General features: G+C 47.4%; 5 protein-coding genes and 1 long non-coding RNA gene across 11 annotated transcripts in view; 2 read left to right on the forward strand and 4 right to left on the reverse strand.

The window, feature by feature from the left end:
• The first annotated feature begins 1,677 nt into the window (after window positions 1–1,677).
• Window positions 1,678–6,628, forward strand: CREB3L4 (cAMP responsive element binding protein 3 like 4). 4 transcript variants are annotated; one of them, XM_059932312.1, is made up of 10 exons: window positions 1,678–1,909; window positions 2,333–2,510; window positions 2,755–3,001; window positions 3,146–3,267; window positions 5,053–5,145; window positions 5,279–5,385; window positions 5,502–5,570; window positions 5,679–5,763; window positions 5,957–6,053; window positions 6,183–6,628. In XM_059932312.1, exons 2-10 carry the CDS (start codon window positions 2,337–2,339, stop codon window positions 6,374–6,376), a joined length of 1,188 nt encoding a protein of 395 aa, XP_059788295.1. In that variant the 5' UTR covers window positions 1,678–1,909; window positions 2,333–2,336; the 3' UTR covers window positions 6,377–6,628. The 4 variants fall into 4 exon arrangements, with proteins under 4 accessions (XP_059788295.1, XP_059788305.1, XP_059788275.1 ...); XM_059932322.1 differs by having other exon boundaries at window positions 2,333–2,444; XM_059932292.1 differs by having other exon boundaries at window positions 2,755–3,267.
• A 168-nt stretch (window positions 6,629–6,796) lies between these two features.
• Window positions 6,797–9,203, reverse strand: JTB (jumping translocation breakpoint). Its single transcript, XM_059932438.1, has 5 exons — window positions 8,685–9,203; window positions 8,493–8,530; window positions 8,206–8,288; window positions 7,668–7,747; window positions 6,797–7,118 (listed from the first exon to the last, which is right to left on the reverse strand). The coding sequence occupies exons 1-5, from the start codon at window positions 8,765–8,767 to the stop codon at window positions 6,962–6,964; spliced, it is 441 nt and encodes a 146-aa protein (XP_059788421.1). The 5' UTR covers window positions 8,768–9,203; the 3' UTR covers window positions 6,797–6,961.
• Window positions 9,204–12,276: 3,073 nt separating this feature from the next.
• RAB13 (RAB13, member RAS oncogene family) lies at window positions 12,277–16,782 on the reverse strand. The gene is made up of 8 exons (XM_059932424.1): window positions 16,568–16,782; window positions 14,804–14,864; window positions 13,882–13,942; window positions 13,565–13,642; window positions 13,370–13,459; window positions 13,183–13,248; window positions 13,025–13,078; window positions 12,277–12,841 (listed from the first exon to the last, which is right to left on the reverse strand). Exons 1-8 carry the CDS (start codon window positions 16,689–16,691, stop codon window positions 12,764–12,766), a joined length of 612 nt encoding a protein of 203 aa, XP_059788407.1. The 5' UTR covers window positions 16,692–16,782; the 3' UTR covers window positions 12,277–12,763.
• Window positions 16,783–17,010: 228 nt separating this feature from the next.
• On the reverse strand, window positions 17,011–20,038 carry LOC132371136 (uncharacterized). Of its 2 annotated transcripts, none has more exons than XR_009504763.1 (2): window positions 19,997–20,038; window positions 17,011–17,655 (listed from the first exon to the last, which is right to left on the reverse strand). It is a non-coding gene; the product is annotated as an uncharacterized LOC132371136 (long non-coding RNA). The 2 variants fall into 2 exon arrangements; XR_009504764.1 differs by having other exon boundaries at window positions 19,972–20,037.
• Window positions 20,039–20,143: 105 nt separating this feature from the next.
• RPS27 (ribosomal protein S27) lies at window positions 20,144–21,775 on the forward strand. Of its 2 annotated transcripts, none has more exons than XM_059932453.1 (4): window positions 20,144–20,236; window positions 20,527–20,692; window positions 21,207–21,317; window positions 21,689–21,775. In XM_059932453.1, the coding sequence occupies exons 1-4, from the start codon at window positions 20,231–20,233 to the stop codon at window positions 21,715–21,717; spliced, it is 312 nt and encodes a 103-aa protein (XP_059788436.1). In that variant the 5' UTR covers window positions 20,144–20,230; the 3' UTR covers window positions 21,718–21,775. The 2 variants fall into 2 exon arrangements, with proteins under 2 accessions (XP_059788436.1, XP_059788442.1); XM_059932459.1 differs by having other exon boundaries at window positions 20,145–20,236; window positions 20,527–20,635.
• Window positions 21,776–22,050: 275 nt separating this feature from the next.
• Window positions 22,051–24,724, reverse strand: part of NUP210L (nucleoporin 210 like) — a 75,061-nt gene continuing 72,387 nt past the window's right edge. The window contains exons 36-38 of the mRNA XM_059932473.1: window positions 22,976–23,077; window positions 22,398–22,472; window positions 22,051–22,300 (exon numbers count right to left, since the gene is read on the reverse strand). Coding sequence (XP_059788456.1) covers window positions 22,200–22,300; window positions 22,398–22,472; window positions 22,976–23,077 — 278 coding nt within the window. The 3' untranslated portion in view covers window positions 22,051–22,199. The remainder of the gene's footprint in view (window positions 22,301–22,397; window positions 22,473–22,975; window positions 23,078–24,724) is intronic.

Here is a 24,724-nt window from a genome sequence, read left to right on the forward strand (position 1 = left end):
GAATATGGGCTCAGGCATCCAAATCTTGGTTCAGCTACTTACAAAGTGTGATTGAAAAATGTTGCCTGCCATATGAGTAAACAAAGGATGTTGCAGCCATCAAGCCACTACAGGCGCCTCGTAAGCCCAGAGAGAACTCAGGATGGATAGGAATGGGCTGCCCTGCTGCCAAGCCCTCAGCCACTGCAGCCACCCCCAAAGGTGTGCCCTGAGGGACTTGGGATGGGATAGAACAGGAAATTGGCCCTAGAGAGCTAAGGTGCAAATCAAAGGAATAATTTCAGTGAGCCCAGGCTCTTACATTTTCCCATACATAGAGTGCTAAATTCATTAACTTGAGATATCTGGTTTTCTTTAATTAATAATAATCCTTTGATGTTCCTAATACCTGGTCTTTGTTGCAAAAACTCCTGTATATCCTGGTTCCTCCCTTACCTCTTTGGAGCAGTCCCTCAGAGCTATCTGAGAGGCTGCCTCCCAGGCTTGAAGTCCTCAGAAAGACTGCCAAATAAAACAAAATTCTCAACTTTTAGGTTGTGCAATGTTTTTCAGTCAACAAGAGTAATCTTGAGAAAGTTACTGAACTTCTCTCTGCCAGCTGTGAGTTGTTATGAGAATTATATGAGTAACATGAGAATACCTGACCATGTATCAGTTACTCAATAAATATTAGATCCTGTTCTTGTCTTTACCCTCAGCCCATTTAAATTTTCTCGGGAAGAATACCAGTTTGAACTCTGGATCCACAACCCAAATTTTTGTGCTTTATTCACTCAGCTATCCTTTATCTGAAGTAATGCTGGGGAGGCAGGCAGATGAAAATCATACCTATATCAGTATTATCCTCTATCCATTATTTTATTTAAAGTGAATTCCTGGGTCATCAGTCTCTGGACCAAGGCAAAATGTCCTGAGTTTCGGTATTACTACATTCTAGTCACGTATCTGTCTTCTCATTGGTAAAGTTAGTAAAACATTACCTGCCCTGTCTACCTCAGCGCTGTTGTGTGTTAAATGAAGAACAATGCTTATAAAAAACATTTTGTAAACTATACAAATGCAGGACACATATTGCGTATTGTCGTTGGTAATCATACGCAAAAAATAAGTCATTCCCAAACCAAATCCGAATGATTTTTTAACCTCTTGCAGTTTTCTAGGCCCTTGTCCCTCCGTTAGTTAACAGAGAGTCCTGTGAGTGTGCGTATATAACTGCTGTTCTTTATCAGTAGCATAATGCATGGATTACGGATTTGGACAACCTGCGATTGCGCGACTTTCCGCCCGCTGAGTCAAAGCGCTGTCACATAACTTGGGTCAACAGGTTATTATTTACTCCCTAACACTTCGGAGTCACGTGGCAAGTGAAACCAAACCAAGCCTCAGCCCACATTCCGGAAGTTCCCCCGGCGCCCCACACCCCCCACACCCCACCCCTTCCCTACAGTAAGTCTTCTGGCTCTTACCCTCCCTCAGACCCAAATCCCCGCCAGACAAATAAGTGCTCCGGCCGCATTGGCCCCACTCCTTCTCTGACAGCCCATTCCGACCAGTTACGGCGGAGCCTGCCTCGAGACGGTAATCCCATTGGCTCAATGCACTACCCCTCAAAACCTCTGGATGTCTTTAGCGTCCAATCAGACTCAAGTGTGGGAAGAGCGCCACGGGGTGGGGGAGGGGATGCCTCTGTCAGTCTTCGGCAATCCTATGGACTCTTCCCTCCTTTGTTTTCAACCCCGCCGTGGTCTCCCGCCTGTAAAACTGACGTCCAGAGGACAGGCACTCAAGCGTCCTGTGCTCCAGTCACAGCCATCTCTATCCTTCCCTGAGGAGCCAGCAAACCCTCAGGAAGATTTGCTATCGCTAGGAGAAACTGAGGCAGAAAGGGCAGGCTGCTGTTTTAAGACCGGTTTGTGCACGCTCCTCCTCTTAACCCCCTGCTCCAGCTGCTGCGCCCCTATCGTGGCTCCTGGCTAGGTGCAACCCACTTACGTAGTGTAAGGCTGGGGGCGGGGTTTGGCTAGGCAGGTCCAGGATGCGAGATCCTGGAGGAAAGAAAAGGTGTAGTGTTTAGGGCCATCAACGGGCTAGGCTGGCTTGGCAGGTCTGGGCTCTTCGGAACAGGTAATACCCAGGGGGGTGCCTGTTGGTCTGAACCAGAGGGATAAGGCCGAAGGCGAGATCTCCGGGTGACAGGTGAGGGGGCTGCACAGGTGAGGAAGGGGGATAATGGAAGAGGGAGAGGAGCCCAGAAACTGTGGGGGGTGGGGGAGGGGGAGAGCCATCATTCTCCTTCTGCAACTGCCCCCCTCCCCCCCATGCCTCCCCGCAGAAGCATGGATTTCAGAACCCCTGACCTGCTGGAAATGTGGCTGGAGCCTCCAGAAGACGTCTTCTCAACAGGATCCTTCCTGGAGCTGGGACTCCATGGTCCACCTTCAGAGGTCCCAGTAACTAGGCTACAGGAACAGGGGCTGCAAGGCTGGGAGTCCAGTGGGGGCCATGGCTTTGTGAGTGTGATGAACGGGAGTGGGTGTGGGTTGAGACAACTCTGTGATAAGAAGTCCAAGAGGCTTCAGCTTCCACTTAGCGAGAGGTCTGAAGACAGAGCCCCTAAAATAGACATGAGCTGTAACTATCCTCATGTCCAAGGACAGAAGGGACTGAAACTGAAGCATGAAGGATCTAGTTTTGACGTTAGATAGGACTTCCAGAATTCTTCCTTATACACATATACACCCTCTTCTACTGTAGGGTCTTCAAGAGAGTGAGCCTGAAGATTTCCTGAAACTTTTCATTGATCCCAATGAAGTGTACTGCTCAGAAGCATCTCCTGGCAGTGACAGTGGAATCTCTGAGGATCCTCGCCATCCAGACAGTCCCCCTGCCCCCAAGCCACCCAGTTCCCCTGCCCTCTATGAGGTTGTCTATGAGGCAGGGACCCTGGAGAGGATGCAGGGGGAAGCTGGGCCAGCTGTAGGGCTCATCTCCATCCAAATAGGTCAGTGTTCTTTGTGGGAAGCGGACAATGGCCCTTCAGGTCCAGCCCTAACCCTGGGGTTAAGGGAGTTTCCCCAACCTGTGCCACTACCCAGGGCCTGCGGCCATCCATCTCCTTTCTCCCAGCCACCTATGTTTCCCTCAGATCAGTGGAGCCCACCATTTATGGTGCCTGATGCCTGTGTGGTCAGTGAGCCGCCTCCCGATGCTCATGCCCACATCCTGCCCAGAGCAGGCACTGTAAACTCAGTGCCTCCCGCAGCCCTGGTGAGTCCTGGGGGTCAGCTGGGTTCAGTACTCCCTGATACACAGAACTGGGGAGAAGGGGATGAGGGAGGGGAAAACTGATGCTGAACACTGTCTTTGCCCTAATTTTTGTGGCATCAGGCCTGAATGCCAGGGAGATGTGGGCAACTTTAAGAGCAGGAAAAGACAAGAGAGACAGAATCCCTTGGGGGTAAGGGGGTGATGCCTCAGTTAAGGAGAGGGTGGGCTGAGGGAATCCAGGGATAGGGCTTAGGAGAAAGCCCGGACCCATGAGCATTGTCTGCTCAGCTAGGGCCATCGTCTCGGCTTTGGGTCAGGATGTGGAAATGTGACAGGCCACCTGGGAATCCAACTGGTTACTGGGCACAGAATGTAGAAGCAACTGCAACTACATTTTTTACTGGAACAATGGTTCACCAGGCACCCACTGCCCATGGTTACAGTGTAGGGGGTTAACACATCACACACCTTCCCAAGGCTAGCTGGGCTGGTTCCTGCAGCAGGGATGAGGAGGGGGTCTTGCCCAGGTCACTGTTCCTCCCTTTATCCTGAAAAGAACTCCTTGTGTGCAAAAGGCAGGGAATAGGTTCTAGCCTCCCTGCAAATCTGTGGTTGAAGCTGAGACCAGAAGCCAAGCCAAGCATCTTAGAATCTTGGGCTGAGGAATCTTAAAAAGTCCGAGGCATCTAAATTTGAGTGTGCATCAGAAACACTGGGGAGTTTGTACTGGGCCACCAGGGAAGTCCCGGTTTTGTTTTCTTTTGTTTTTGGTTTTGTTTTTAAAATAAAACCCTCTAGGGGAATTCCCTGGCAGTCCAGTGGTTAGGACTCTGCGCTTCCACTGCAGCGGGCACAGGTTCCATCCCTGGTCAGGAACTAAGGTCCTGCAAGCCGCACAGCGCGGCCAAAAATACATACATACATACATACATACATACATACATACATAAATACCTCTAGACCTCATTTTTAGAGATTTTGATTAGGTGGATTGGGAGGGACACCCCTCTAACGATTCACCAAATAGTCACAGAGGCAAGAAGGGAACATCAGAATAAGGCAGAGATAGAAGTGGTTTAGCTAAAAGCCAAAGACCATCAACAGGCAAAAGCAAATTCCTCTTGAGTCACAAAGTGAAGCATAAATCTTTCAAAAAGAAGTATTAGTTAGAAAAGCAAGTTACTCACTTGATGGGCTCACATTAACCAGACACCTATGTTCCCCACATACTTTGTTATGAGAAGTTGTTCAGTCTGGTTGCCTTTGGGGAATTCTTTGAGAGGGGACAGAACTTCAGTCTGAAAGGTAGGGCTCAGCCCCTAGGGGAGGATGGGCCATCGCCCCAGGGATCTCCTTGTGGTTGGCAGGTAATGGTAACACTCTGCCAAGCTGAAGTTAATGGCAACAATGAATCATTTGCCTGCTGTAAGATCAAGCAAACCCTACCTTAGTGAGTTACTCCACATCCTCTTCCAATACCCCCAAGGTCTGCGGAAATGTGGACCAGAATAGGCCCTTCCTAACTTGCTGTGATTACCAAGGTCTTAAGTCTGTGGGCAAAAATATGACAAAACCACCTTTCTCCCTTGTCAGCCTCAGGAAGTCCCTGTGGTTTAATCAACAGTCTGTCTGCATTAAGGTCCCTGCCCCTCATCTCATTTTACGGTTTGTTATTCCTCAGTGCAAATAGGAAACACTCTCCAGGAGGCATGTAAGGGGAACAGCATGAGTACTGAAAATGGGATGACCCTCTCTCCATTCTCATCTTCTCTCGTCCCCCACCAGCTGCCCTGTCAAACCTTGTTCCTGACAGAAGAGGAGAAGCGTCTGCTGGGACAGGAAGGGGTGTCCCTACCCTCTCACCTGCCCCTCACCAAGGTAACATGCTTCCCCAAAGGGTATCGTAACCCAGCGGCCCTACCATGGCCTCTGAGGAGCCAGGATAGCAGGGGAAGAGTTGAGGAGTTGGGGGAGGTTAAGGGCCCAGGACTGACACACCCTGGGCCCCCAGGCAGAGGAGAGGGTCCTCAAGAAGGTCAGGAGGAAAATCCGTAACAAGCAGTCAGCTCAGGACAGTCGGCGGCGGAAGAAAGAGTACATCGATGGACTAGAGAGCAGGTATGTTTGGACTCACATTTCTGGATTCACGACTGGGCCCCCTTCCTCACCAAGGCAGGCAAGGTCAGGGACTCATGTGTTAACAGAGCCTTATCCTACCTTTCCACCCTTCCTAGGGTAGCTGCCTGTTCTGCACAGAACCAGGAACTACAGAAAAAAGTCCAGGAGCTGGAGAGGCACAACATGTGAGTGAAAACATAGTGTGTGTGTTGGGGTAAGGGTGCAGCACACAGGGATACCATTCTTGGGCCCTGGTTCCCAGGAGATCTAACTCTTCATTCCTCGTTTCCCAGCTCCCTGGTGACTCAGCTCCGCCAGCTGCAGATGCTTATTGTTCAAACCTCCAACAAAGCTGCCCAGACTAGCACTTGTGTTCTGGTACCATTAATCTCTTTCCCATCTCCCCTGCCACCTCCTCCATCTTCTGCCAGGTTGCCATGCTGATGCCCCCACTCCGTAGCCAGACCTATCTTCCCATCCCTGATGACCCCAACTGCCCCCTAGTCACTCTGCCCTCTGCTCCCTTCCCTTATTGTCCCCACAGCCCAAATGTCCTCTTGCTTCTTCCCAGATCCTTCTTTTCTCCTTGGCTCTCATCATCCTGCCCAGTTTCAGCCCCTTTCAGGGCTTACCAGAAGCTGGGCCTGAGGATTACCAGCCTCATGGAGGTGAGAGGCAAGGGCAGGAAAGGACTCTGTTTTCCAGAGTAGTCAAGAAGTGGGAGGGAGGTCCTGTTCTGTCTAGGATCCCCAACCAAGGGAGCACTATTCTACTGCCCTTTTTCCTTCACCCCACAGTGATTTCCAGAAACATCCTGACTCACAAGGACATGACAGAAAATCTGGAGAATCCAGCGGGAGAGTCCAGATTGGAGGGGCCACCTGGGGCCAAAGGTGTAAATGGCTCAACAAGGACACTGCTTGAGAAGACAGGAGGGAGGGCAGGCCCCAGCAGGCACATCAGAACTGTGTTGCATGCAGATGAGATGTGAGCTGTAACACTTCCTGGCCCACTTCTCAAACACAATAAGGAATCCAGGGCTCCGCTGTGGTTCTGCTTCCTCCTGGGGTTCCCACTCAGGGCTCTTTGGCTTCAGGGGTCTGAATCACATCAGGATGCCCTAGATGTCTGTACCCCATGGCTCAGTCTGCCTATGTCAGGAGGCACCTCAAATACTTTTGTCATGTATCTGTGATTTTATTTCTTCTTTGGGGATAGAGTTGAGGGGAAAATGACATTTTGGCTGAGAAATAAATTTTTTTTTTGCTAAAATTGTATCCTGACAGTTTTAACTAATAGTAGAAGAGGGAGGAAGATAGGTACCTGGTAAACTGGGGCCTAAAGTTGCCACCCCCTTTCCCTCTCTACCCCCATGACTTCCTGCCCCAAACCAAAGTACACTAGGGAAGGAAACGATTTTACTCTTTTTATTCTGCTCATTAATGATTTAGACGAGGAAGATGGGAGAAAGGGGGTGCCACCGCAAGGTTCCAGAGAACCAGCGGCACGAGTCAGTTCATCCCACTTTCTGTCTGAGGCAGGGTCTCTAAGACCCAGATGAAAGGGGAGGAGGTAGCTATATGGACTCAATTTGCTTCCGGACCTTTTCCAGCGCCTTTCTGTCCAGTTGTCGCTGACGAACAATGACAAGGCAAGCAAAGACCAAGGCCACACCTATGACAGTCCCTTCGAATTTCCAGAATAAGTGTTGTTCCATCAGAGCTGAGCGGCAGCTGAGGGCAAGAAGAAACAGTTATCCCCAGGGAAGGCAAGACTGCGTCTCCCTCTAATCTCCCTCCTATTTCATCCTCACCAAGATATATCTGAGGAGAAAAGAGGAAACCAGCATCAGCCTTCTCAAGTGTTGACAGTACAGGGACTTCCCTGATGGTCCAGCGGTTAAGACTCCGCGCTTCCACTACAGGGAGCACAGGTTTGATCCCTGGTCGGGGAACTAAGATCCAGCATGCCGCGTGGTGCGGCCAAAAATAAAAATAAAGTGTTTACAGTACATTAATCCCATTCAAATATTTAATTTATTTTCTGGTGAGATAAGCAGAGCTGGTATCAACCAGTTTTACTGATGAGAAAATATGGCCAATAATCTAGTGCTGAGGAGTAGAGCTGGGACTTGGGTTCAAGTAATTTGCCTCCAAATCCCCTCCCCTTTCCAATATGCCATGCTACCTCCATACAAAGAGGAAGAGGCAGGACTATCTACCTAAAGTCATAGCAGCAAAGGAGGTGATCTAGGAGGATTCAAGAAGAGAAACAGCACTTGCCTTTTGAACTCGCTCCTCTTAGATGAGCTGCATGTGATTTTCTCCACATACCCGGTGGAGCCACACTCGGGGGTGGTTTTCTGCCAGGAGGAAAGGACCAAAGCACTTGTTAGGAAGGGGCAGCCGGAGAAACAGGAAGGCTGCCATTCAGAATGGGCAGGTGTCCAAGTGCTATGGCTCGGAGCTGGTAGGCAACAGAGAACTAATGAAGAGTTCTCATGGGGGTGATGAGGTGGTGGTTACAGGATGAGAAGTACGTGTTACTAAGAACACTTCAGGGGCAATAGTCTACGAGAGGCAAGGGCAGGTTCCAGAACCTACTAGATTAAAAATGAACAGAACACGGTTATTAGCTGAACGTTGCCATTAACTTGGAAAGAAAAGGGCACATTTTCAGGGGGAAGACCAGTTCAGATTTGGACTCACACTGAGACTGCAAGGAAAAAGACGAAAAGACAATGCAAAGGCATACTTAGATAGTCAGACAGTCCCTGTCTGATTCGATGTGAGAAGAAGGGGAGAGAAAACAGATACTCACAGCCTGGAAATTAGAACATGGAGCACACTCTTCCGCCAGCACAAACTCTTCCACCAGCCAGCACGGCAAATTTGAGGTGCTCACTAGACAGGGAGAGAAATGCAAGCCCCAGACCTCGTTCACAAAATATTTCTCCCCTAAGTTCTGCCCATGAACTTCCCAGCACAGCTGAATGCCCTCGCTCCACGTGGTGCCGCCCTTTTCCACCTGATCTCTAGGTATATGGGAGGAGGTCAAAACAAAACAAAAAAACTATAGGGGCGTCGGGTTCCCAGACCATCACCCACCTGACAGCTTCTCCTCCCGCACGGGAGCTTCTGCTTGGCTGAAGCGGGTGAGGGGGGGGGAAATGGGCAAAAGTCAGAAGCCGGAAAACAGGGAACCCGCCCCCCCCCATCTCCACGGTCCAGGGACACAGGGGGCGGGGACGACCCGATCCTCCCGTCCCCTCCTTTTCCCTGCCCTCAGCCCCTCCTTACCAGAGCCTTAAAGTGAAAGCGCAGAGCAACCAGCAGAGGTGGCGGCCCTGGGGGAGGCCACGCCTCCCTGCGCCCGCTGGCATGGAGTGCTCAGTGTCCCACCTGTCGGGACAGAGGAACCTGCCTGACTGGCCTCGTGCCTCGGTCGGAACGCAAAGACCGCGCTTACACTGCAGTCCTCGGGGAGGTTCCAAGTCAGGGCTGCGAAAGGCTGGGGTTGCCTATCAGATCAAAGGCTCTTTCAGTACGCCCCCATGGTCACGGCGAGAAAAGGCAATACGCATTTGCTGGGTAGGACCGTGAGCTTCCTTCTTCGGACAGGTACGGTCCTCACGGAAGGCCGAGGGGGCGTAGAGCCTAGCACCTCCTTAGCTCCGCTTCCGCTCCCGGCGCCTCCATCTTGCGCGCGGAGGATCCTGGACACGGGCAGGTTTGCCAGAGCTAGGCCAGTCATCGGAAGAAGAGGCCCTTGGCTTGCCTGATGGGCCTCGTAGTCTTCCGCCCGCTGCTCCCTGGGAATTGGATCTCCCTGCATTTGTGCAGCGAGATGCGACCCATTGGCTCGGCGCACCGTTGCATTATGGTCCTGGTAGTCTTCTGCCGGAACCGAGAAGATGGCGGCTGTCAGGCTTGTGGTCGTTCTCGATGCTGCGTGGGCTGTCGCCTTTTTGCCCCTCTGGGCTACGTGTACAGCGAGACATAAAAAAGAACGATACGTCGCCCTCTCAGGACTTTCCTCCCTCTTTAAAATCCGAGGACTCACCATTAAGCATCAGACTTTCTGATACCCCTCCCCCTTCCCGCCTCGAACGAGGGTCAAGGGGAGAACCTGTGTTGGCGGTCCAGGGATGGAGGCGAAACTGCACTTCCTCCTCCCTCCAGGGGCAGGAATACCAGAGACTTTCTGTGAATGAAGGATTCCCCTGTCTCCGGGCTCCCACTCAGCTCTACTCAGACGTCACCTTCTCGCATGTTAATTGCTAAGTTACTCCCCAGAACCGGTCCTTTGAATAACCTTAAATGTTCTCAGCTCTTCCTTGCTCCTACCTAATGCAATTAGAAGAGCGTGAGATTTGAAATCCCAAGAAGCGTTGAGTCTAGGTTCATAGGTTCAGGTGCTTATTAGCTACATGACTTTAGGACGGCATCTGGCTGTCAGTATTCTGTGGAAAACGGAAATGCTAATGTGCATTTTCTAGGTTTTTTTTTTTTTTTGCAAGATGCAAATGAAATGTGTATGAAAATCCTTTATTCTCTTCTAATTATATTGCCTCACATTTCTATTGTACTTTTTGAATTCAACGTTTAACTCATTTTGATCCTTTTCAGTAATCCTGAGGAATCAGAGTTGATATTACGCCTATTTTATGAATAAGCTCAGAGTGTGTCACTTGTCCAAGGGCACACAACTAGTAGGAGAGCTGCGACCTAAGCCTAGACTTTCAACTCCCAGGCCACAGATTTGTGCCTGCTTTCCCTCCCCATGGAGCCAAACCTTGACATATATCCAGAACTGCAGTGACTTGACCCACATTCTGGGTTCATGCTTTACTCTCTGGTAATGTATTAGTCACTACCCTAATTCTGCCAAAAATTTCCTCCTAGTTTTACATATATGTATGTCTGCAGCCTCTCAGACAACTGGACTATGAGTTTAGTTTTCATAGTTGCTCAGTAGATAGATAGGAGGTATTTAAAATAAACTTCATATAAATCTAGGCACTATTAATAATCTGTATCCCACCTCTTAAGATCAAAGCACTTATCCCCATGCTTTCTTCTTGTTAACTCTGCTCCACACTCTCCTCCCTCAGGAAGTCTTTTTAGCCTAAAGATCACAGCTACTCCCCTCCCCCACAGCCCTAAGAGCTAGCGCACTTTTGGAGATCAACAGTATATCTGGTGCTACATCCCATAAATTCTCTCTTCCCAGCAGACTGAAATCTGGCTGCTCAAGAGCAATAACTAACAGACTGGAAAGATCACTGGGCGGGAGTTGAAAAAACAACAACCACCTGGTGAGGGCTGAGCTTTAATTTTGCTTGTAACTATTTGTTCCTTTAAGTTATGATTTGTCTGTATATGTCAATAGTTGTATGTTATAGAAAGTAGGATATTGGTTTTTTTCCCAGTATTTTTTAGCCATAATAAAAGTTTTGGCTGAAATACAGTATTCTGTTACTCCTTACCCAATCCCACTGTGCCTCATGACAAGCTGGAAGATTTTGTAAGATCTCACTTCCAATAACCGTACCAAGCAACTGAATAGGGTCTCCATGCTGCAACTGGATTTTAAAATATCTGCTCTGGGGTATGACAAAGATGTCGGTCAGTCTTCTTCCTGGGATTCACAAAATGCAAGTCTTTCCTCATCTCTTGAGCAAATTAAACTAGCTGAGCAGTTGACTACAGAGCTCACACATAAGCCACAGATAAGGATCATCACCCCATCGAAGCTTGGATACGTAATACATTTATCAAATTATTCTCCACATTTATCAAATTATTTTCTGAGTCCTTTTCCTGGCACTGTCAGACTTTTTCTGAGCGTTGTCTTTTACCAACAGAAACAGCAGCACACAAAAAGGCTTTGCTGACAGCTCCAGGGTTGTGCCATCCACTTCCACACTGCAGGCTTGGGGATTTCTTAAATGCCTTGAACATCATATCCATGAATAAAACTTCTAATGGTACTTTGTCTAAACCAAACCTGACATTTTCATTATCCTGATAAAAGGTCAAGTCTGTGAGATAATTTTGCTGTTTAAAAGTACTGTGTAAGAGTGAAAGGGGTCTACGTATACTTAAGGGAACTCAAGCCTAAGGTTTTGGGGGTTTTTTTGGCCACACCATGCAGCATGCAGGATGTTAGTTCCCTGACCAGGATCAAACCTGTGCCCCCTGCATTGGGAGGCAGAGTCTTAACCACTGTACCACCAGGGAAGTCCCAAGTCTAAGTTTGTTTTTCGTGGTTCTTTTGCATGCCAATAGTTTTGCTTCTTTGTTATTCAGTAGTTAGGGGCAGTTTTTGTTAAATTTTACTAGTCCCTTTTCTAGTAAGTACCACCCAGAGGTTATGTTAACTTGACCATTGTGCTTGGCACATAGTAGACGCTCAATAAATATTTATGACTAAATGAACCTCTTCTGTGTCTCATTTTCCTCACCTATAAAAGCAGATAATAATGCTTACTAGTTACTTAAAGGGATTCCTGGCAGAATCAAAGATGCTAGCAGAAATCACTGGATAAAAAATACTGGTTCTGCTATTTCCCTGAGGCTAGGGCTGTCACTCCTCTGGGGAGGCCAAAGAAAGAGTCCTGCTCTTTTAGAATCTCCTGGACAAGACTCTGCACACAAGGATCCTCTAAATCCCATGCTGGAAAGAGGATGTCCAGACCTTCAGTTTCAAAGAAACTCTGCTCCTTGTTTCCCTCATCAATTAAACAGCTGGGGAAGGGAGAGTTGTAGGATTAGACATCACAGGAACTCAGCCAGATTCAAGCAGACCAACCACCTCAGAGAGACAAGAATTAGGTTTATGAGTAGAGAGCAATTCCGACAATGATGAAAGTTACCCAAAGCAGGGACATTTGTGCAAATGGTGGCCTTTAATACTGAGAAAGACCATGCAGAGTGACAGGATAGGACCAAACCTTCAGAGGGTGGTGCTGAGCCAGCCTCTCACAGGACCCTAAAGCCTGCTCCAGTAACAGAATAAATCAATTATTTATCTACATTTATATTTGCCCTGGAAACCCACAGAAGGTCTGAGGCTTAGGGCCATCTATCCTTCCTTTCCTCCTCCCTCTCTTCCTACCTCCTTTTCACCTTCTTTCACTTTCTCAGTTCTTTCCCTTCTTCTTGCCTCTCCTTCCCTCTCTAGTCTACCTCCTTCTTTTCCTCTTTCCTCCTCGCTCCTTCCTTTTTTCTTCCCCGCATTCTCCCCATTCTTCCACCATCTACCCATCTCTATCCCTCCAAGCCCCACGTGCTACTTCTCCCCTGCCCAGCCCCTCAGCCCTGCCTCCCTCAGGTTCAGCCTCCAGGCTTAGGGCGGAGGGGCAGAAGGGGAGTCCTCAGCCCAGGGAGCACTTGTTGGTGTTCTTCTTGTCACAAGTTTTCAGGTCAGTGCTGGGGGGCTTGTTGCTGTTTCCCTAGAGGGAGAAGGGTACAGGGGTCAGGGTGAGAATGGCTAGCGGGTCTGGGGTCACCCTCATGGGCAGTCTTAGCACTGCTCTCGTCAGTTTTTACTCCCAACGCGCGCGTGCACACACACACACACGCACACGCACACACACACACGCACAGTTGTACTTAGCCCAGCAGAACCAACTCACTGATCTCCGGCCTCCTGACTTGAGCAAGATGTCCCGGGCCAGGGAACTGAAAGCCTAATGGGGAAAGTAGAGATTGGTCAGAACAGGTTGGAGGGGAGGATAAGTCTATCTTCCAATACTTCATCTCTTTGAGGGATGAAGGATGGGGTGTGTCTCACCTCATCTACATTCATGCTGGATTTAGCACTTGTCTCGAAAAATCGGATTCCATGCTCCCGAGCCAACTGCATGGAGTGAAGTGGTACGAAGAGAGTTGGATGAAGGGCAGCAGCCAGGTCCTCTGCAATCCGGCCTCATCTTGGCCCTCCTGGCCCAGTTCTAGAACATTGCCCAGCCTGCTCTTACCTTATCGGCCTGCTCCTTCTGGACCTTCCTCTTGGCCTCCATATCACACTTGTTCCCCAGTAAGAGGCGCTCTACCCCAGCCGAGGCATTCTGGGACAAAAGGTAAGAGTAAAAGTTGGGTCCTGCTCATTTTCACAGTCTCCTTCATCCTCCAGGTTCTACCCAATTCCCCTGTCTCTCCGGGAGGGTCCTCACCTCTTTGATGCTCTTCATCCAGTTCTGAATATTCTCGAAGGATTTCTCATCTGTGATGTCATATACTAGGATAATGCCCTGGGGAATGGCAGAGTTCATAATGGAGCCTTGTACCATATTCCCCTGTTTAGGCTTCCCACTGCCCTCTAGGTGACCCTGCCAATTCTATCCACAAGTCTAATCACTAGGCCACATGGGGCCCTCTGCAACCCATACTGTGCCCCTCCCCATTTTTCTCTGCCCCAACTCCTGTCCCTCTATATTCATACATTCTAGTGCCTCATGCCTCATCCCTTGTCCAGAACCACACTTCTTACCATGGCTCCACGGTAATAGGCAGTAGTTATCGTCTTGAATCGCTCTTGGCCAGCTGTGTCCCTGAAGAGGTGGAATATTTCATGGGGTGGGATACAGGGAAGAGGTCTCCAAAGAGAGAATCCCACCCCCACCCCCTAAGAATTTAGCTTTTGCAACTGAAAGGAACAGAATCAGGAAACAGTAAAGGAAGAAAGGGATAAAAGACAGTTGAGCTGATACTGAGTGATGGTAAAGGCCTAAGAAACAGGTCTTTCTGTTTTATTCATTGTTTACTCTGTGCCAAGCATTGTGTATATATCATTTTATTTGTGCCATTTTATGTAATCTTCACTCTGTCCTTGTGAGACATGTTTTATTGTCTCTATTTTACAAATGAGGAAACAGATTTAGAGAGGCCAAATAACTGATGAAGGTCATTCTGTACCAGAACCAGGATTGAACCACATTCTCCTCTTATCTGTTGTATCATAATGCCTCCATTAAGCCTTTTACCACTTGACACCCTTAGGGTCTCCAGCTTCAGGTCAAACCTGAAGTCAGGTCAGGTCAAACCTCTACACTTGGCTTTATGGCCTCTCCACTAGACTGAGAGTCAAGTCTTAATTCTGCTATTTGCTATTTAATTGTTTAGAGCCTGTTTCCACATTATAGTTCAACAGACAATTGATCTAGCTAGACAGTTGCCAAGTTCAGAGGGTGCTCCAGGTCCGGGAGAGGCAAGACAATTACAAAAAAGCTGAAAATAGTTGAGTAAGCAGGAAGAGAGATGAAAGGACATCTGAATGAGGTGACAGAAATGGATTAGAAAATGTACTGGAAGGAGCATTGGGAAAGGGAGAGAAATGAAGCTAAAAAGAAGAGAAACACCTATAGGAGGTAAATGAGGAAGTCTGTCTTAGGAGGTCTGAGGGATTCACTCACCAGACTTGCAGTTTGATCTTTTTCCCCTCTATATCCACAGTGCGGATCTTGAAATCAATTCCTAGAGGTGGAGAGTGTACACTGAAATTGAGACATGTATACACATGTATGTAAAAGTGTGTGGTGAGAGGGACAGGAATGGAGCAGTGGCAGTGCCAGAAATTCTGCAGGGCAGGCACTCGGGAAGCAATCTTGTAGGAAGTGTAAAACTAGGGGGATTTTCTCAAAGCTGTACTTGTATAGCAAGCATATTGTTTTTACTTAGATTTTATGGATTTTGTAGGGGAGAAGGTGATGAAAATTCTGCACGGAGGCTTAAGGCCTCTAAGGCACTTATTGGGTCCACTTAGCCATGCCAGCTGACAACTCTCTCAATTCAATCTGTCTCCCCCAAAATATTACTTTCAGATTCCTTTTTCCTTCTGTTTTCTTAGAACCCTCTACTCTCGGTTCTCCCACCTACCCTCCTGGCCCTACAGGGTAAAGAGCAAGGAAAAAGGTAGCTGATGACAGTCTATGTGAATTAACTAGTAGGCCAGGCTTGGAAACAAGAAAATTTGAGGCTAAACAAGATTCCCCCAAGACTGAATTAGGAGAGAGGGGCATTTTTCTCTCCTCTTTCTAACTCTCCTTGTCTTATTTCCCAGGCCAGAGGAGATTAAGAATGATGAGAGGGGGGCTTCCCTGGTGGAGCAGTGGTTAAGAATCCGCCTGCCAATTCAGGGGACACGGGTTCGAGCCCTGGTCCAGGAAGATCCCACATGCCGCGGAGCAACAAAGCCTGTGTGCTGCAACTACTGAGCCTGCGCTCTAGAGCCAACGTGCCACAACTACTGAGCCCGTGTGCCACAACTACTGAGCCCGTGTGCCACAACTACTGAAGTCCATGCACCTAGAGCCCGTGCTCTGCAACAGCAGAAGCCACTGCAGTGAGAAGCCTGCGCACCTCAAGGAAGAGTAGCCCCCGCTCACCGCAACTAGAGAAAGGCCGTGCGCAGCAACGAAGACCCAACACAGCCAAAAATATATAAATAAAATAAATAAATTTTAAAAAAAAAGAAAGAATGATGAGAGGGGAGGAGGGAAGACAACGTTCTCAGTGGAAACTTGTGCACCTCCCCCAAGCCTGAGGAGGCTGAGTCACCAGGCTGACTCAGAGACCCCAAAAGTCCCCTCACTCTGCCTTCCTCACCAGGCTGACTGCATGCTCCTGATCCCAGTCCTTGGGCCACTCTCCAGCACACCCAGCCGCTCTGTTCCATCTTCCCCAACCCCTATTAAGTTGAGGGGCAGGGAGACTGGAGACTGCTAAGTAGATGGTAAGGTGGGAATGCAATGGGAGAGTATGCAAACTCAGTGGGACAGAAAGAAGCTAGCAGAATTGGGAGACAGATGTTCAGGGAGAGGGGATACAGGAAATGTGGAGAGTGGATCAAGAGTTCTAGGTGGATGGGGGTGGGGGAAAAGGAGCTGAGAGGGAAGTAAAGAAGGGTTCATGTGGTTTTGGGGAGACAAGGGAAACAGGTGGTACCAAGAAAATAAGGGGCTGGCACAACTGAGGAGTAACCTGGAGGTCTCAGAGAGCTTAGAGGTTTGGGTACTATCCGGAGACTTATAAGGGGGATGGGTCTGAAACGGGGTTGAGGGACTGGAGTTCAGAAGCCTGACTCTAAGGGGACTTAAAAGTGGGCCACAAATAATCCAAGAGCCTGAGGATGAGGGCATGGGGGAGTTGGGGATCTAGGGTATGGCCAGTGGGCTCACCGATGGTGGAGATGTAAGTGTTGTTGAAGTTGTCCTCTGCAAAGCGAATGATCAGACAAGTCTTGCCCACCCCCGAGTCCCCGATCAGCAGCAACTTGAAGAGGTGGTCGTAGGCTTTGGCCATGGCGGACACTGGGGGTGCCGGGAGAGGGGTGGGGAAGCGCCGTGCACTGGTAGGCGGGATTGGAGGGCTGGCAAACAGAGCGGCCCCGGAGCCTAGGCCAGGAAGTTTTCCTCCCTCTCCGCCCAGGCTCCGGGAAAAAGGAGAGGCGGCACTCCTCTGGGCCCCACCCCCTGCCCGCCCACCCCTGTCTGCTGGCCAAGGAGGCCAGCCCGGTCTTCGGCTCTCTGGGCTTTCCTTTCCCAGCCAACACTGGCCTGTCTCCTTAGCCATTTCCCATAGCTTTTTGCTTACTTTCGTCCCCTTTTTGAAAAAAAATTAATTTATTTATTTACTTATTTTATTTTTGCCTGTGTTGGGTCTGTTGCTGCGCGTGGGCTTTCTCTAGTTGCGGCGAGCGGGGGCTACTCTTCGTTGCAGTGCGCGGGCTTCTCATTGCGGTGACTTGTTGCAGGGTACAGGCTCTAGGCGCGCGGGCTTCCGTAGTTGTGGCACACGGGCTCAGTAGTTGTGGCACACGGGCTTAGTTGCTCTGCAGCATGTGGGATCTCCTGGACCAGGGTTCGAACCCGTGTCCCCTTCACTGGCAGGTGGATTCTTAACCACTGCGCCACCAGGGAAGCCCCCATCCCCCCTCTTTTGACTTCACTCTTCCAGTCTGAAGCCAGCGACGCTGGGGTGATGTGAAGTAGAAGTTTAATCAAAATGACCAGGGGAAGAGGAATTTTAGAGGAATTAAGGGAAAGGGAAGTTTGGGGGAATAAGGGTGAAGGCCAGGACAGCACTAGGAGTTGCCAAAATTGAGGACTGATTTTTGGAGGGGCGACTCAGGGAAAATAGAATCCTTCTGGGGCAGTTCTAGAATTCTGGTGGTAGTGTTCCAAGCCCTTAGTTTTAGAATCCCAGTTCCTTTTGAAAAAAGCGGGATGCCTGGAGTTGGTGGCTATTCGTTGAGTCAGTCTGCCCCCTGGTGGAACAGAGTGAAAATTAAAAGTAATTACACTATAGAATCAGCGCGCGCGCGCACACACACACACACACACACACACACACACACACATATCCCAAGGCGCGCGCCGGCGCGCGCCCACATGCACACACACAGACTTCACCTAGATACATTCTGGAGCTTCATTTTGAACAGTCTTTCTTCTGGGACCCTGTGTGTGAATTCTCTGACAAGCCAGCTCAGGAAGACAGAGATTGGGACTACAAATGTCTGGTCTCGTTCTTTTCATGAGATCTGGATCTTTTAACACAGCCCTGAGACAGTACTACTGACACCCCACTGAACAGACTATGAATGTGTAGCCTTGGCAACCAGGAAGCTGAAATATGGAGAACACAGCTATAAAGAAACAAATTTATCTTTGCCTTTGGAAAAAGTTACTCAAAATATCTGCTTTTCTAAAAGCAGGTCAGTAGAATAGTCCTTGTGTAAGGATAATGTACTGGTTGTGAGAAGGCATCTTTTGTCACTTCACCTATCCTCCTCGTCACCTTGTGTGCCAATGTTTGTCCTTTCTCAAACACAACTATTCAATCCCCTTTTGTCCTTTATCTCACCACCCATTATGTCTTCAAGCTGTATTACTAACCTTGAGTGTCCTCTACTTCTTGCTGGCCAAACCATCTCTCTCCAGTCTTTTAAATTATTCTTCAATGTTCATGGATTGTTCTGATAAAAATCCATCAATTCTTTTTCATTTCATTTTATTTTGTCTGGATCTGGACTCTTCATCACCAGCAATATATTATTCTTTTTCACCTCTCTAAATTGTACTTATGCTGCTGTATACCTGCTTTCACTGGAGCCTCATCTCCATAGTACTCTCCCCCTAGCTCTCAGAGCTTCTGCAACAATGCCTTCCCCCCCATCAATTTTGGCAGGCTCATTCGGTCTCTGGTTTTATATTCACAAGCTCTTCCCTCAGCCTAGAATTCTATTTCCCCAAACTGCTGTTTGATTGATTCCTTGTCTTTCAGATTTCAGCTTAAATGTCACTTCCTCAGAGGTTTTTCTCACCCATCAGTAGTGTGCTGGAACCAATCCTTACTGGCTCATGAGAACAGATTGTGCTTATCTCTTTCCAAATCCGTGTTTAATGATATCACATTGATAGTCTGCAATTGGCCACGGTGGGAGTATTTACGCCATCGAAATTAGCAAAGACAACAAATCAGGGCTCCCCTCCATATAGTCAGGTGTTAAACGTTTACCAGTACAGCCTTGACTAGAACTCACATCCCTCGCCCTATTAGATTCCTTTGGAATTAAACAGGTCCCCAGATGCCATTTGGGTCATCTTCGCCCCTCCTTTATGACAAATGGACATTCTAACCCTTTGATCACTACTGTAGAAGACCATGATTTGTTCTTCATTTTTTCTTCTCATTCCCTGTCTAGAGTGTCGATGCTGCCAAGATTAGAAATCTTGGAAAGGCAGCGCTGGTGAAAATGTGGGGGAAAGGATGTGGGAATGTAAACTGGCACAACCTTTTTGGAAGGCAGTTTAGTAGCATACTTTGGACAATTTGTTTAATGTCTCTGGGCATCACTTTCCCCATCTGTAAAATGTGGATAATAATAGTATCAACCTGATGGAGTTGTTGTGACGATTAATTAACTTGTGAAAAGCAGTCAGAACAATGCACAAATAAGCACTACATAAGTGAGTGATGTAATTAGTATTAGAGGGAAAGATGGAAAGGAGAGAATAAAATCTAACAATGGTTAGCCCTAGGAATAGGCTGGAGGTGCGGAAAATATGAGGACTTTCTTTTTTCATATTTACATTTCTGAATTGTTAAAAATGGGCAAACTAAACCAATTGAAAAATAGTAAATGGGCTTCCCTGGTGGCGCAGTGGTTGAGAATCTGCCTGCTAATGCAGGGGACGCGGGTTCGAGCCCTGGTCTGGGAAGATCCCACATGCCACGGAGCAGCTGGGCCCGTGAGCCACAACTACTGAGCCTGCGCGTCTGGAGCCTGTGCCCCGCAACGGGAGGGGCTGTGATAGTGAAAGGCCCGCGCACCGCGATGAAGAGTGGCCCCCGCTTGCCGCAACTAGAGAAAGCCCTCGCACGAACCGAAGACCCAACACAGCCAAAAATAAAATAAATAAATAAATAAATATCCTCCAGACCCTAATCCACCTGCCTTTAAAAAAAAAAAAAATAGTAAAGAAATTTAATAAGTCCCAGACATGGCTCAGTCTCGCTGTTTTCCTAAGCAGTTCCCATTGTTAAAGTGTAGCGCGAAATTTAAAAATTGTCCATTTACCCCTCAATAGAGATCAAACGCTGACCTTAAGAGAACATGCTCACTCTCTCAACATGGCGACTCATCTATGGCCTGTTATTTAGAGACCTTCCAAAAATGGCAGCCCCCTCCTCGCCCCGCCGCCCACACACGGTGAGAGAAGGACCTTCCCAACATGGCGGCAGAAGGCCCAGGCGTCACTTCCTGCGGGACGGCGGATTTAAGGAGCAGGATTTCCGCTTTCGCTCCTTTCCGACGGTGACGACCTCCCCACGAGAACATGCCTGTGAGTTCCTCGGTGCAGGTTTCCGCGGAGATCTCGCTCTTCTGTCCGCGCGCTCTCCTCACGCTGATTTCGGATCGCAGAGGGCCCTCACCTGCCTTCCGCAGTTCGCAGAGGCCCGTGGGGCCCCCTGCATAGACGGGAGCGGAGAGGCGATAAGATGGCGGCCCAGCTGCGCAGACACCAGGGGCGGCGAGGGGCGAGCTCTCCCCGGTGTGTGGCAGTGGGGGCTGTTTTCGATCATCCCGTGTTCGCCGTTGGTTTCTAAGTCTCTGCATTTCTGCCTCTCTTAGCTCGCAAAGGATCTCCTTCATCCCTCTCCAGAAGAGGAGAAGAGGAAACACAAGAAGAAGCGCCTGGTGCAGAGCCCCAATTCCTATTTCATGGATGTGAAATGCCCAGGTGAGGAGATTACTTGCAGTAGTGGGGAAAGCACTGGACCCCAAGAATTGGACAAAGGTATCCTTGAAGCGGTTCTGATTTCTTAAAATTTGAATGTTTGAGATAGGTAAAATTTTGCATTTCAGGAACAGTGATCTATATTGATCTCCCTTCAAAACTTTTTGTGCAGAGCGTAACATTTCTTTGTGTTGAAAAACACTGGAATGTTATGTTGGGTTTCTGCTATGGTCATTTATATACTTGTACCTGGAGGCAAGGGGGTGGATATGTTGACCAGTTACTGAGCGTGCCTCCTCACCAAATAGAGGATTGTCTATATTTTAACTCTTGGATAGTTTTTTTGGATGATGGTGGTAACGCATTAACAAAATATTCATAGGTGGGGGCAGATAGTCCAGGTTGCTTCTGAGTTGGCTTTAATGTATACCTAGAGCCAAGTAATCGATTTAGAATAGGAAAGTAAATTTCAAGAATTTACATAACATGCTTGTTGTACAGTTAATACATGACAGCATATGTTTAAGTGAAGAAAGGTTTGGGGAAAATAGGGTAACTCGATGTTTTTTCACAGGATGCTATAAAATCACCACCGTCTTTAGCCATGCACAAACAGTAGTTTTGTGTGTTGGCTGCTCTACCGTTCTCTGCCAGCCTACAGGAGGAAAAGCAAGGCTTACAGAAGGTAAATGGTTTAATTAATGTTGTGATTTCGGGGTTTGAATCTTAAGAGAGGTCATGTATAATGTAAATTATCAGGCTGTCTTGCAAAGAGGGTTGGGTTTGATAGTCTTTTTTTTTTTTTCTCTCTCCTAAAGCATAATTAGAAAGCACTAATCTCAGTGCTTCTGTCTAAGGCTGGGGTGGATGGGTGATAAAAGGGGCTTCATATGAGCTGAAGGTGATGTTGTCTTTAAGTGAGTAGGCAGGAGCTAAAAGAGTTGAGAAAACTACAGATGTAGGTTTCCTGTGGGTATCAGGCATCATTTTGTTTTGTGGGGGTGGGACAGGGTAAGTAGGCTGCTGTCAGTTAACCTTCGGAACTTATTCTTGCAGGGTGCTCCTTCAGACGGAAGCAGCACTAAAAGCCCCTGGAATCAAGATGAATGGGAAACCATCCCAATAAACACATTTTGGATACGTCCTGTTTATTGTCTTGTTTTACTGCTAGGAAGTTCCTACCTCACGTATTCAGGGGCAATCAGAAGAGTGGACTGTAGAGTCATTTGGGGCAAGTAAGTGGTCAAATACTTAAAAAGTCCATTTGGGACATTCCTATACCTAGGCTCATTGAGTAAATCTGCAGAGCTTGATTAAAAACTGGAATGATATATAAATGGGGTATTTGCTTTCACTTCTATGTTTTCTTAGAATTAAGAACTGACAGTTGATCTTTAAAACGCAATCCAGCACACCACTTTAACACAAAACAGCTTAGGATCCTTTATTTACAGTTCTCAGAAGGCTTGTTTGGAGGCTTATGAGTGTAGAGGTTGCTGCTAGGCTCCTGGTCTAGGGCTAGAAATCTCCAGCCCCCTGCAGTTAAGGGGACTTGTCCAAGCAGAGGTTAGTGCCTTGTATTCCAAAGCCAATGTTGTAGCCGACGCTGCGCTGGTGGGGGTTGTGGACTTATGAAGGGAGGAGGAGAACGTGTGGATGTGTAAGAACCTAGAAGTAAAGGAGGAAGGGAAATAGATGAAGGGTGAATAAAAGTGAATGAGGGTGATACCTGAGCTTTTCAGCAATAAAGATGGTGATTCTTTACCTGGTTGTGGTGCACCTAGAGTTGGTACATAAACAACTGGAACTGTCTGCATCTTGTTTAGGAAGGCATTGTATGCTGGAAAAAGAATAAGGGAGATGTCACCAAAGAGAACTGTTTTCACTGGAGGAAGGCCTTAAGGGGCAAGTATTGCTATAAAAAAAAGGCTTCAAATTAAATAATTAAATTTCCAGGAAATTTTTATTCAGTGATTTTTAGAGGTATTCCAACTTCTGGTTGAAAGATGGGAAATGCATGTGTAAGATGATAGTACATGTTGTGTTGCTTCCATCATGTCTAGCTATGTGTTTGAGCAAAACTAGCTATAATCTAAGGTTTAGTAGTAATTTCCACTTCTGAGTGGTATTTGTTGGCCACATGCAGTTCCTTGCTTCCTAGTAAATTGGGTGGGATCTTTGGTCCACTGGTGACTAGGGGTAGGGAGGCTAAATCAGGTTCAATTGCATGTCCCAAATTAGATGTGATAAACAGCTAATTTTCATCCTCATTTAGTTTGTGAAATAAAATGAAGGCAGTTTCCAAGTCAAAAGGCCACGGTGCTGAATATAAGGACTCCTTACCTAGAAAGAGGAAAGCTGTTGATGCCAACACCGCAAAGAGGGTAAAGAAAATCTGGTAAGAACCCATGAGCTTCTGGAGGACACCTGAATCTTCACATTGATCTACACATTGGCAGAATAAAAGAAGGTTATAGTTATCCAGGACAGATGTTGCATTTAAAAACTTGTGTGGTCCTAAGAGTATCTAGCTGAAACAGTCAAAACCCAGCCCTCTAGGAAATTCTTTTGCTTCTTAACCAGAGAAAAAGGGGTGAACTGAACTTGGCTCCTCTTACCTTTTTTAGGCTTTTTACCTCTCTAACAATAAGCTACAATTCTTGAGTCTCATTTCTTTTCCGCTTACAAAAGAATATTTAAATTCTTTGCCACTTTAAAATGCCTGTTACCTTTCCTGTGCACTTGAACTCCAGGTGACTGCTTCCCTTCACCAAGTTTGTGATAGTCTATGGTGATTCAGCTTCTACTTTTAATCCCTCTAACCTGAATGAAATATTTCGTTGGATCACCAATGACCTCTTAAATCCAGGGGCTACTTGTCCTTTTTTATTCAGATACATTCTGATATGTTTATAAACTTGTCCTCAATAAAACTTCAGACTTCTGTGTTTGAAGCATGCTTGGCACTTGCCTTTGGTTATTTCAAACTTTTCAGTGTCTAGAAATGAACTCTTCCCTGCCCCACAAAACTGCCTGAATTTAACTGGCCTTCCCAGGTAAACTGTCACCAGGCCCTTGGACCTAGTTCCTATTCTGCATCCCTTATGTAGTCCCTCTACCTCTGGGCTCTTAACTGGTCTTACCTCTCACCAGACTCTGTTTCACACTATTGTAACAACTTCATACTGTTTACAAACTGCTTCACTTTGAAGACTAATTTGAGGTTGCTTATTAGTAGAAACAAGACTATATTAATCCCTGATCAGGTCCCACTGTTGGAAGTCCCAATAAAACTTAGGCACATTAATTTATAGCACCCCTTTGTTCTGGCTGCATTGAACTAATTCCTGTCTTAGTTGGGCCCTGTCTTTTTTAAATATTTATTTGGCTGTGTCGGGTCTTAGTTGCGGCACGCTGGATCTTTTTAGTTGTGGCATGCGAGATCTTTTTAGTTTCGGCATGTGAACTCTTAGTTGCAGCATGTGGCATCTAGTTCCCTGACCAGGGATCGAACCTGGGCCCCCTGCATTGGGAGCGTGGAGTCTTAGCCACTGGACCACCAGGGAAGTCCCTGGGCCCTGTCTTAAATCTGATTTCTGCAAGTAGGGACCGTGCTTGGCACATAACTGTAGGCACACACTTGTATGAATGAGCTGAAGGTTGGATATTTGTATCTAAAGACTCCCACCTACTGTGATTGTACTGTTCTACTGCTTGTCCCTCTTATCTCTAAGAAGTGCAGGGGTTCTTAACTTTTTTTTTTTTTTTTTTTTGCCATGGGCAACTTCAGCAGTCTGATGAAGTCAATGGATCCCAATTCAGAATGTTTTTAAATGCAAAAGATAAAATGTAGTAGGAATAAAGGAAATCAATTAATATCAAGAGTTGATGAAAATAGGGAAAAAACCTAATTTGTAATATACAGTTAGCAAAATGTTCAAAGGCCTAATTTGTGATACAGTGGTATGTGTGCTCTAGTAATAACAAAAAAGTTGTAGCTTTAGGTCTGATAACTACTGTAATTTTGATGTAATTTTGAAATGAAATATTTTGAGATGTGACAGTTGGAACATGAGAACATCTATGGTTTCC

Source organism: Balaenoptera ricei, chromosome 1 (assembly GCF_028023285.1).
Source record: "Balaenoptera ricei isolate mBalRic1 chromosome 1, mBalRic1.hap2, whole genome shotgun sequence".
Taxonomy (NCBI): domain Eukaryota; kingdom Metazoa; phylum Chordata; class Mammalia; order Artiodactyla; family Balaenopteridae; genus Balaenoptera; species Balaenoptera ricei.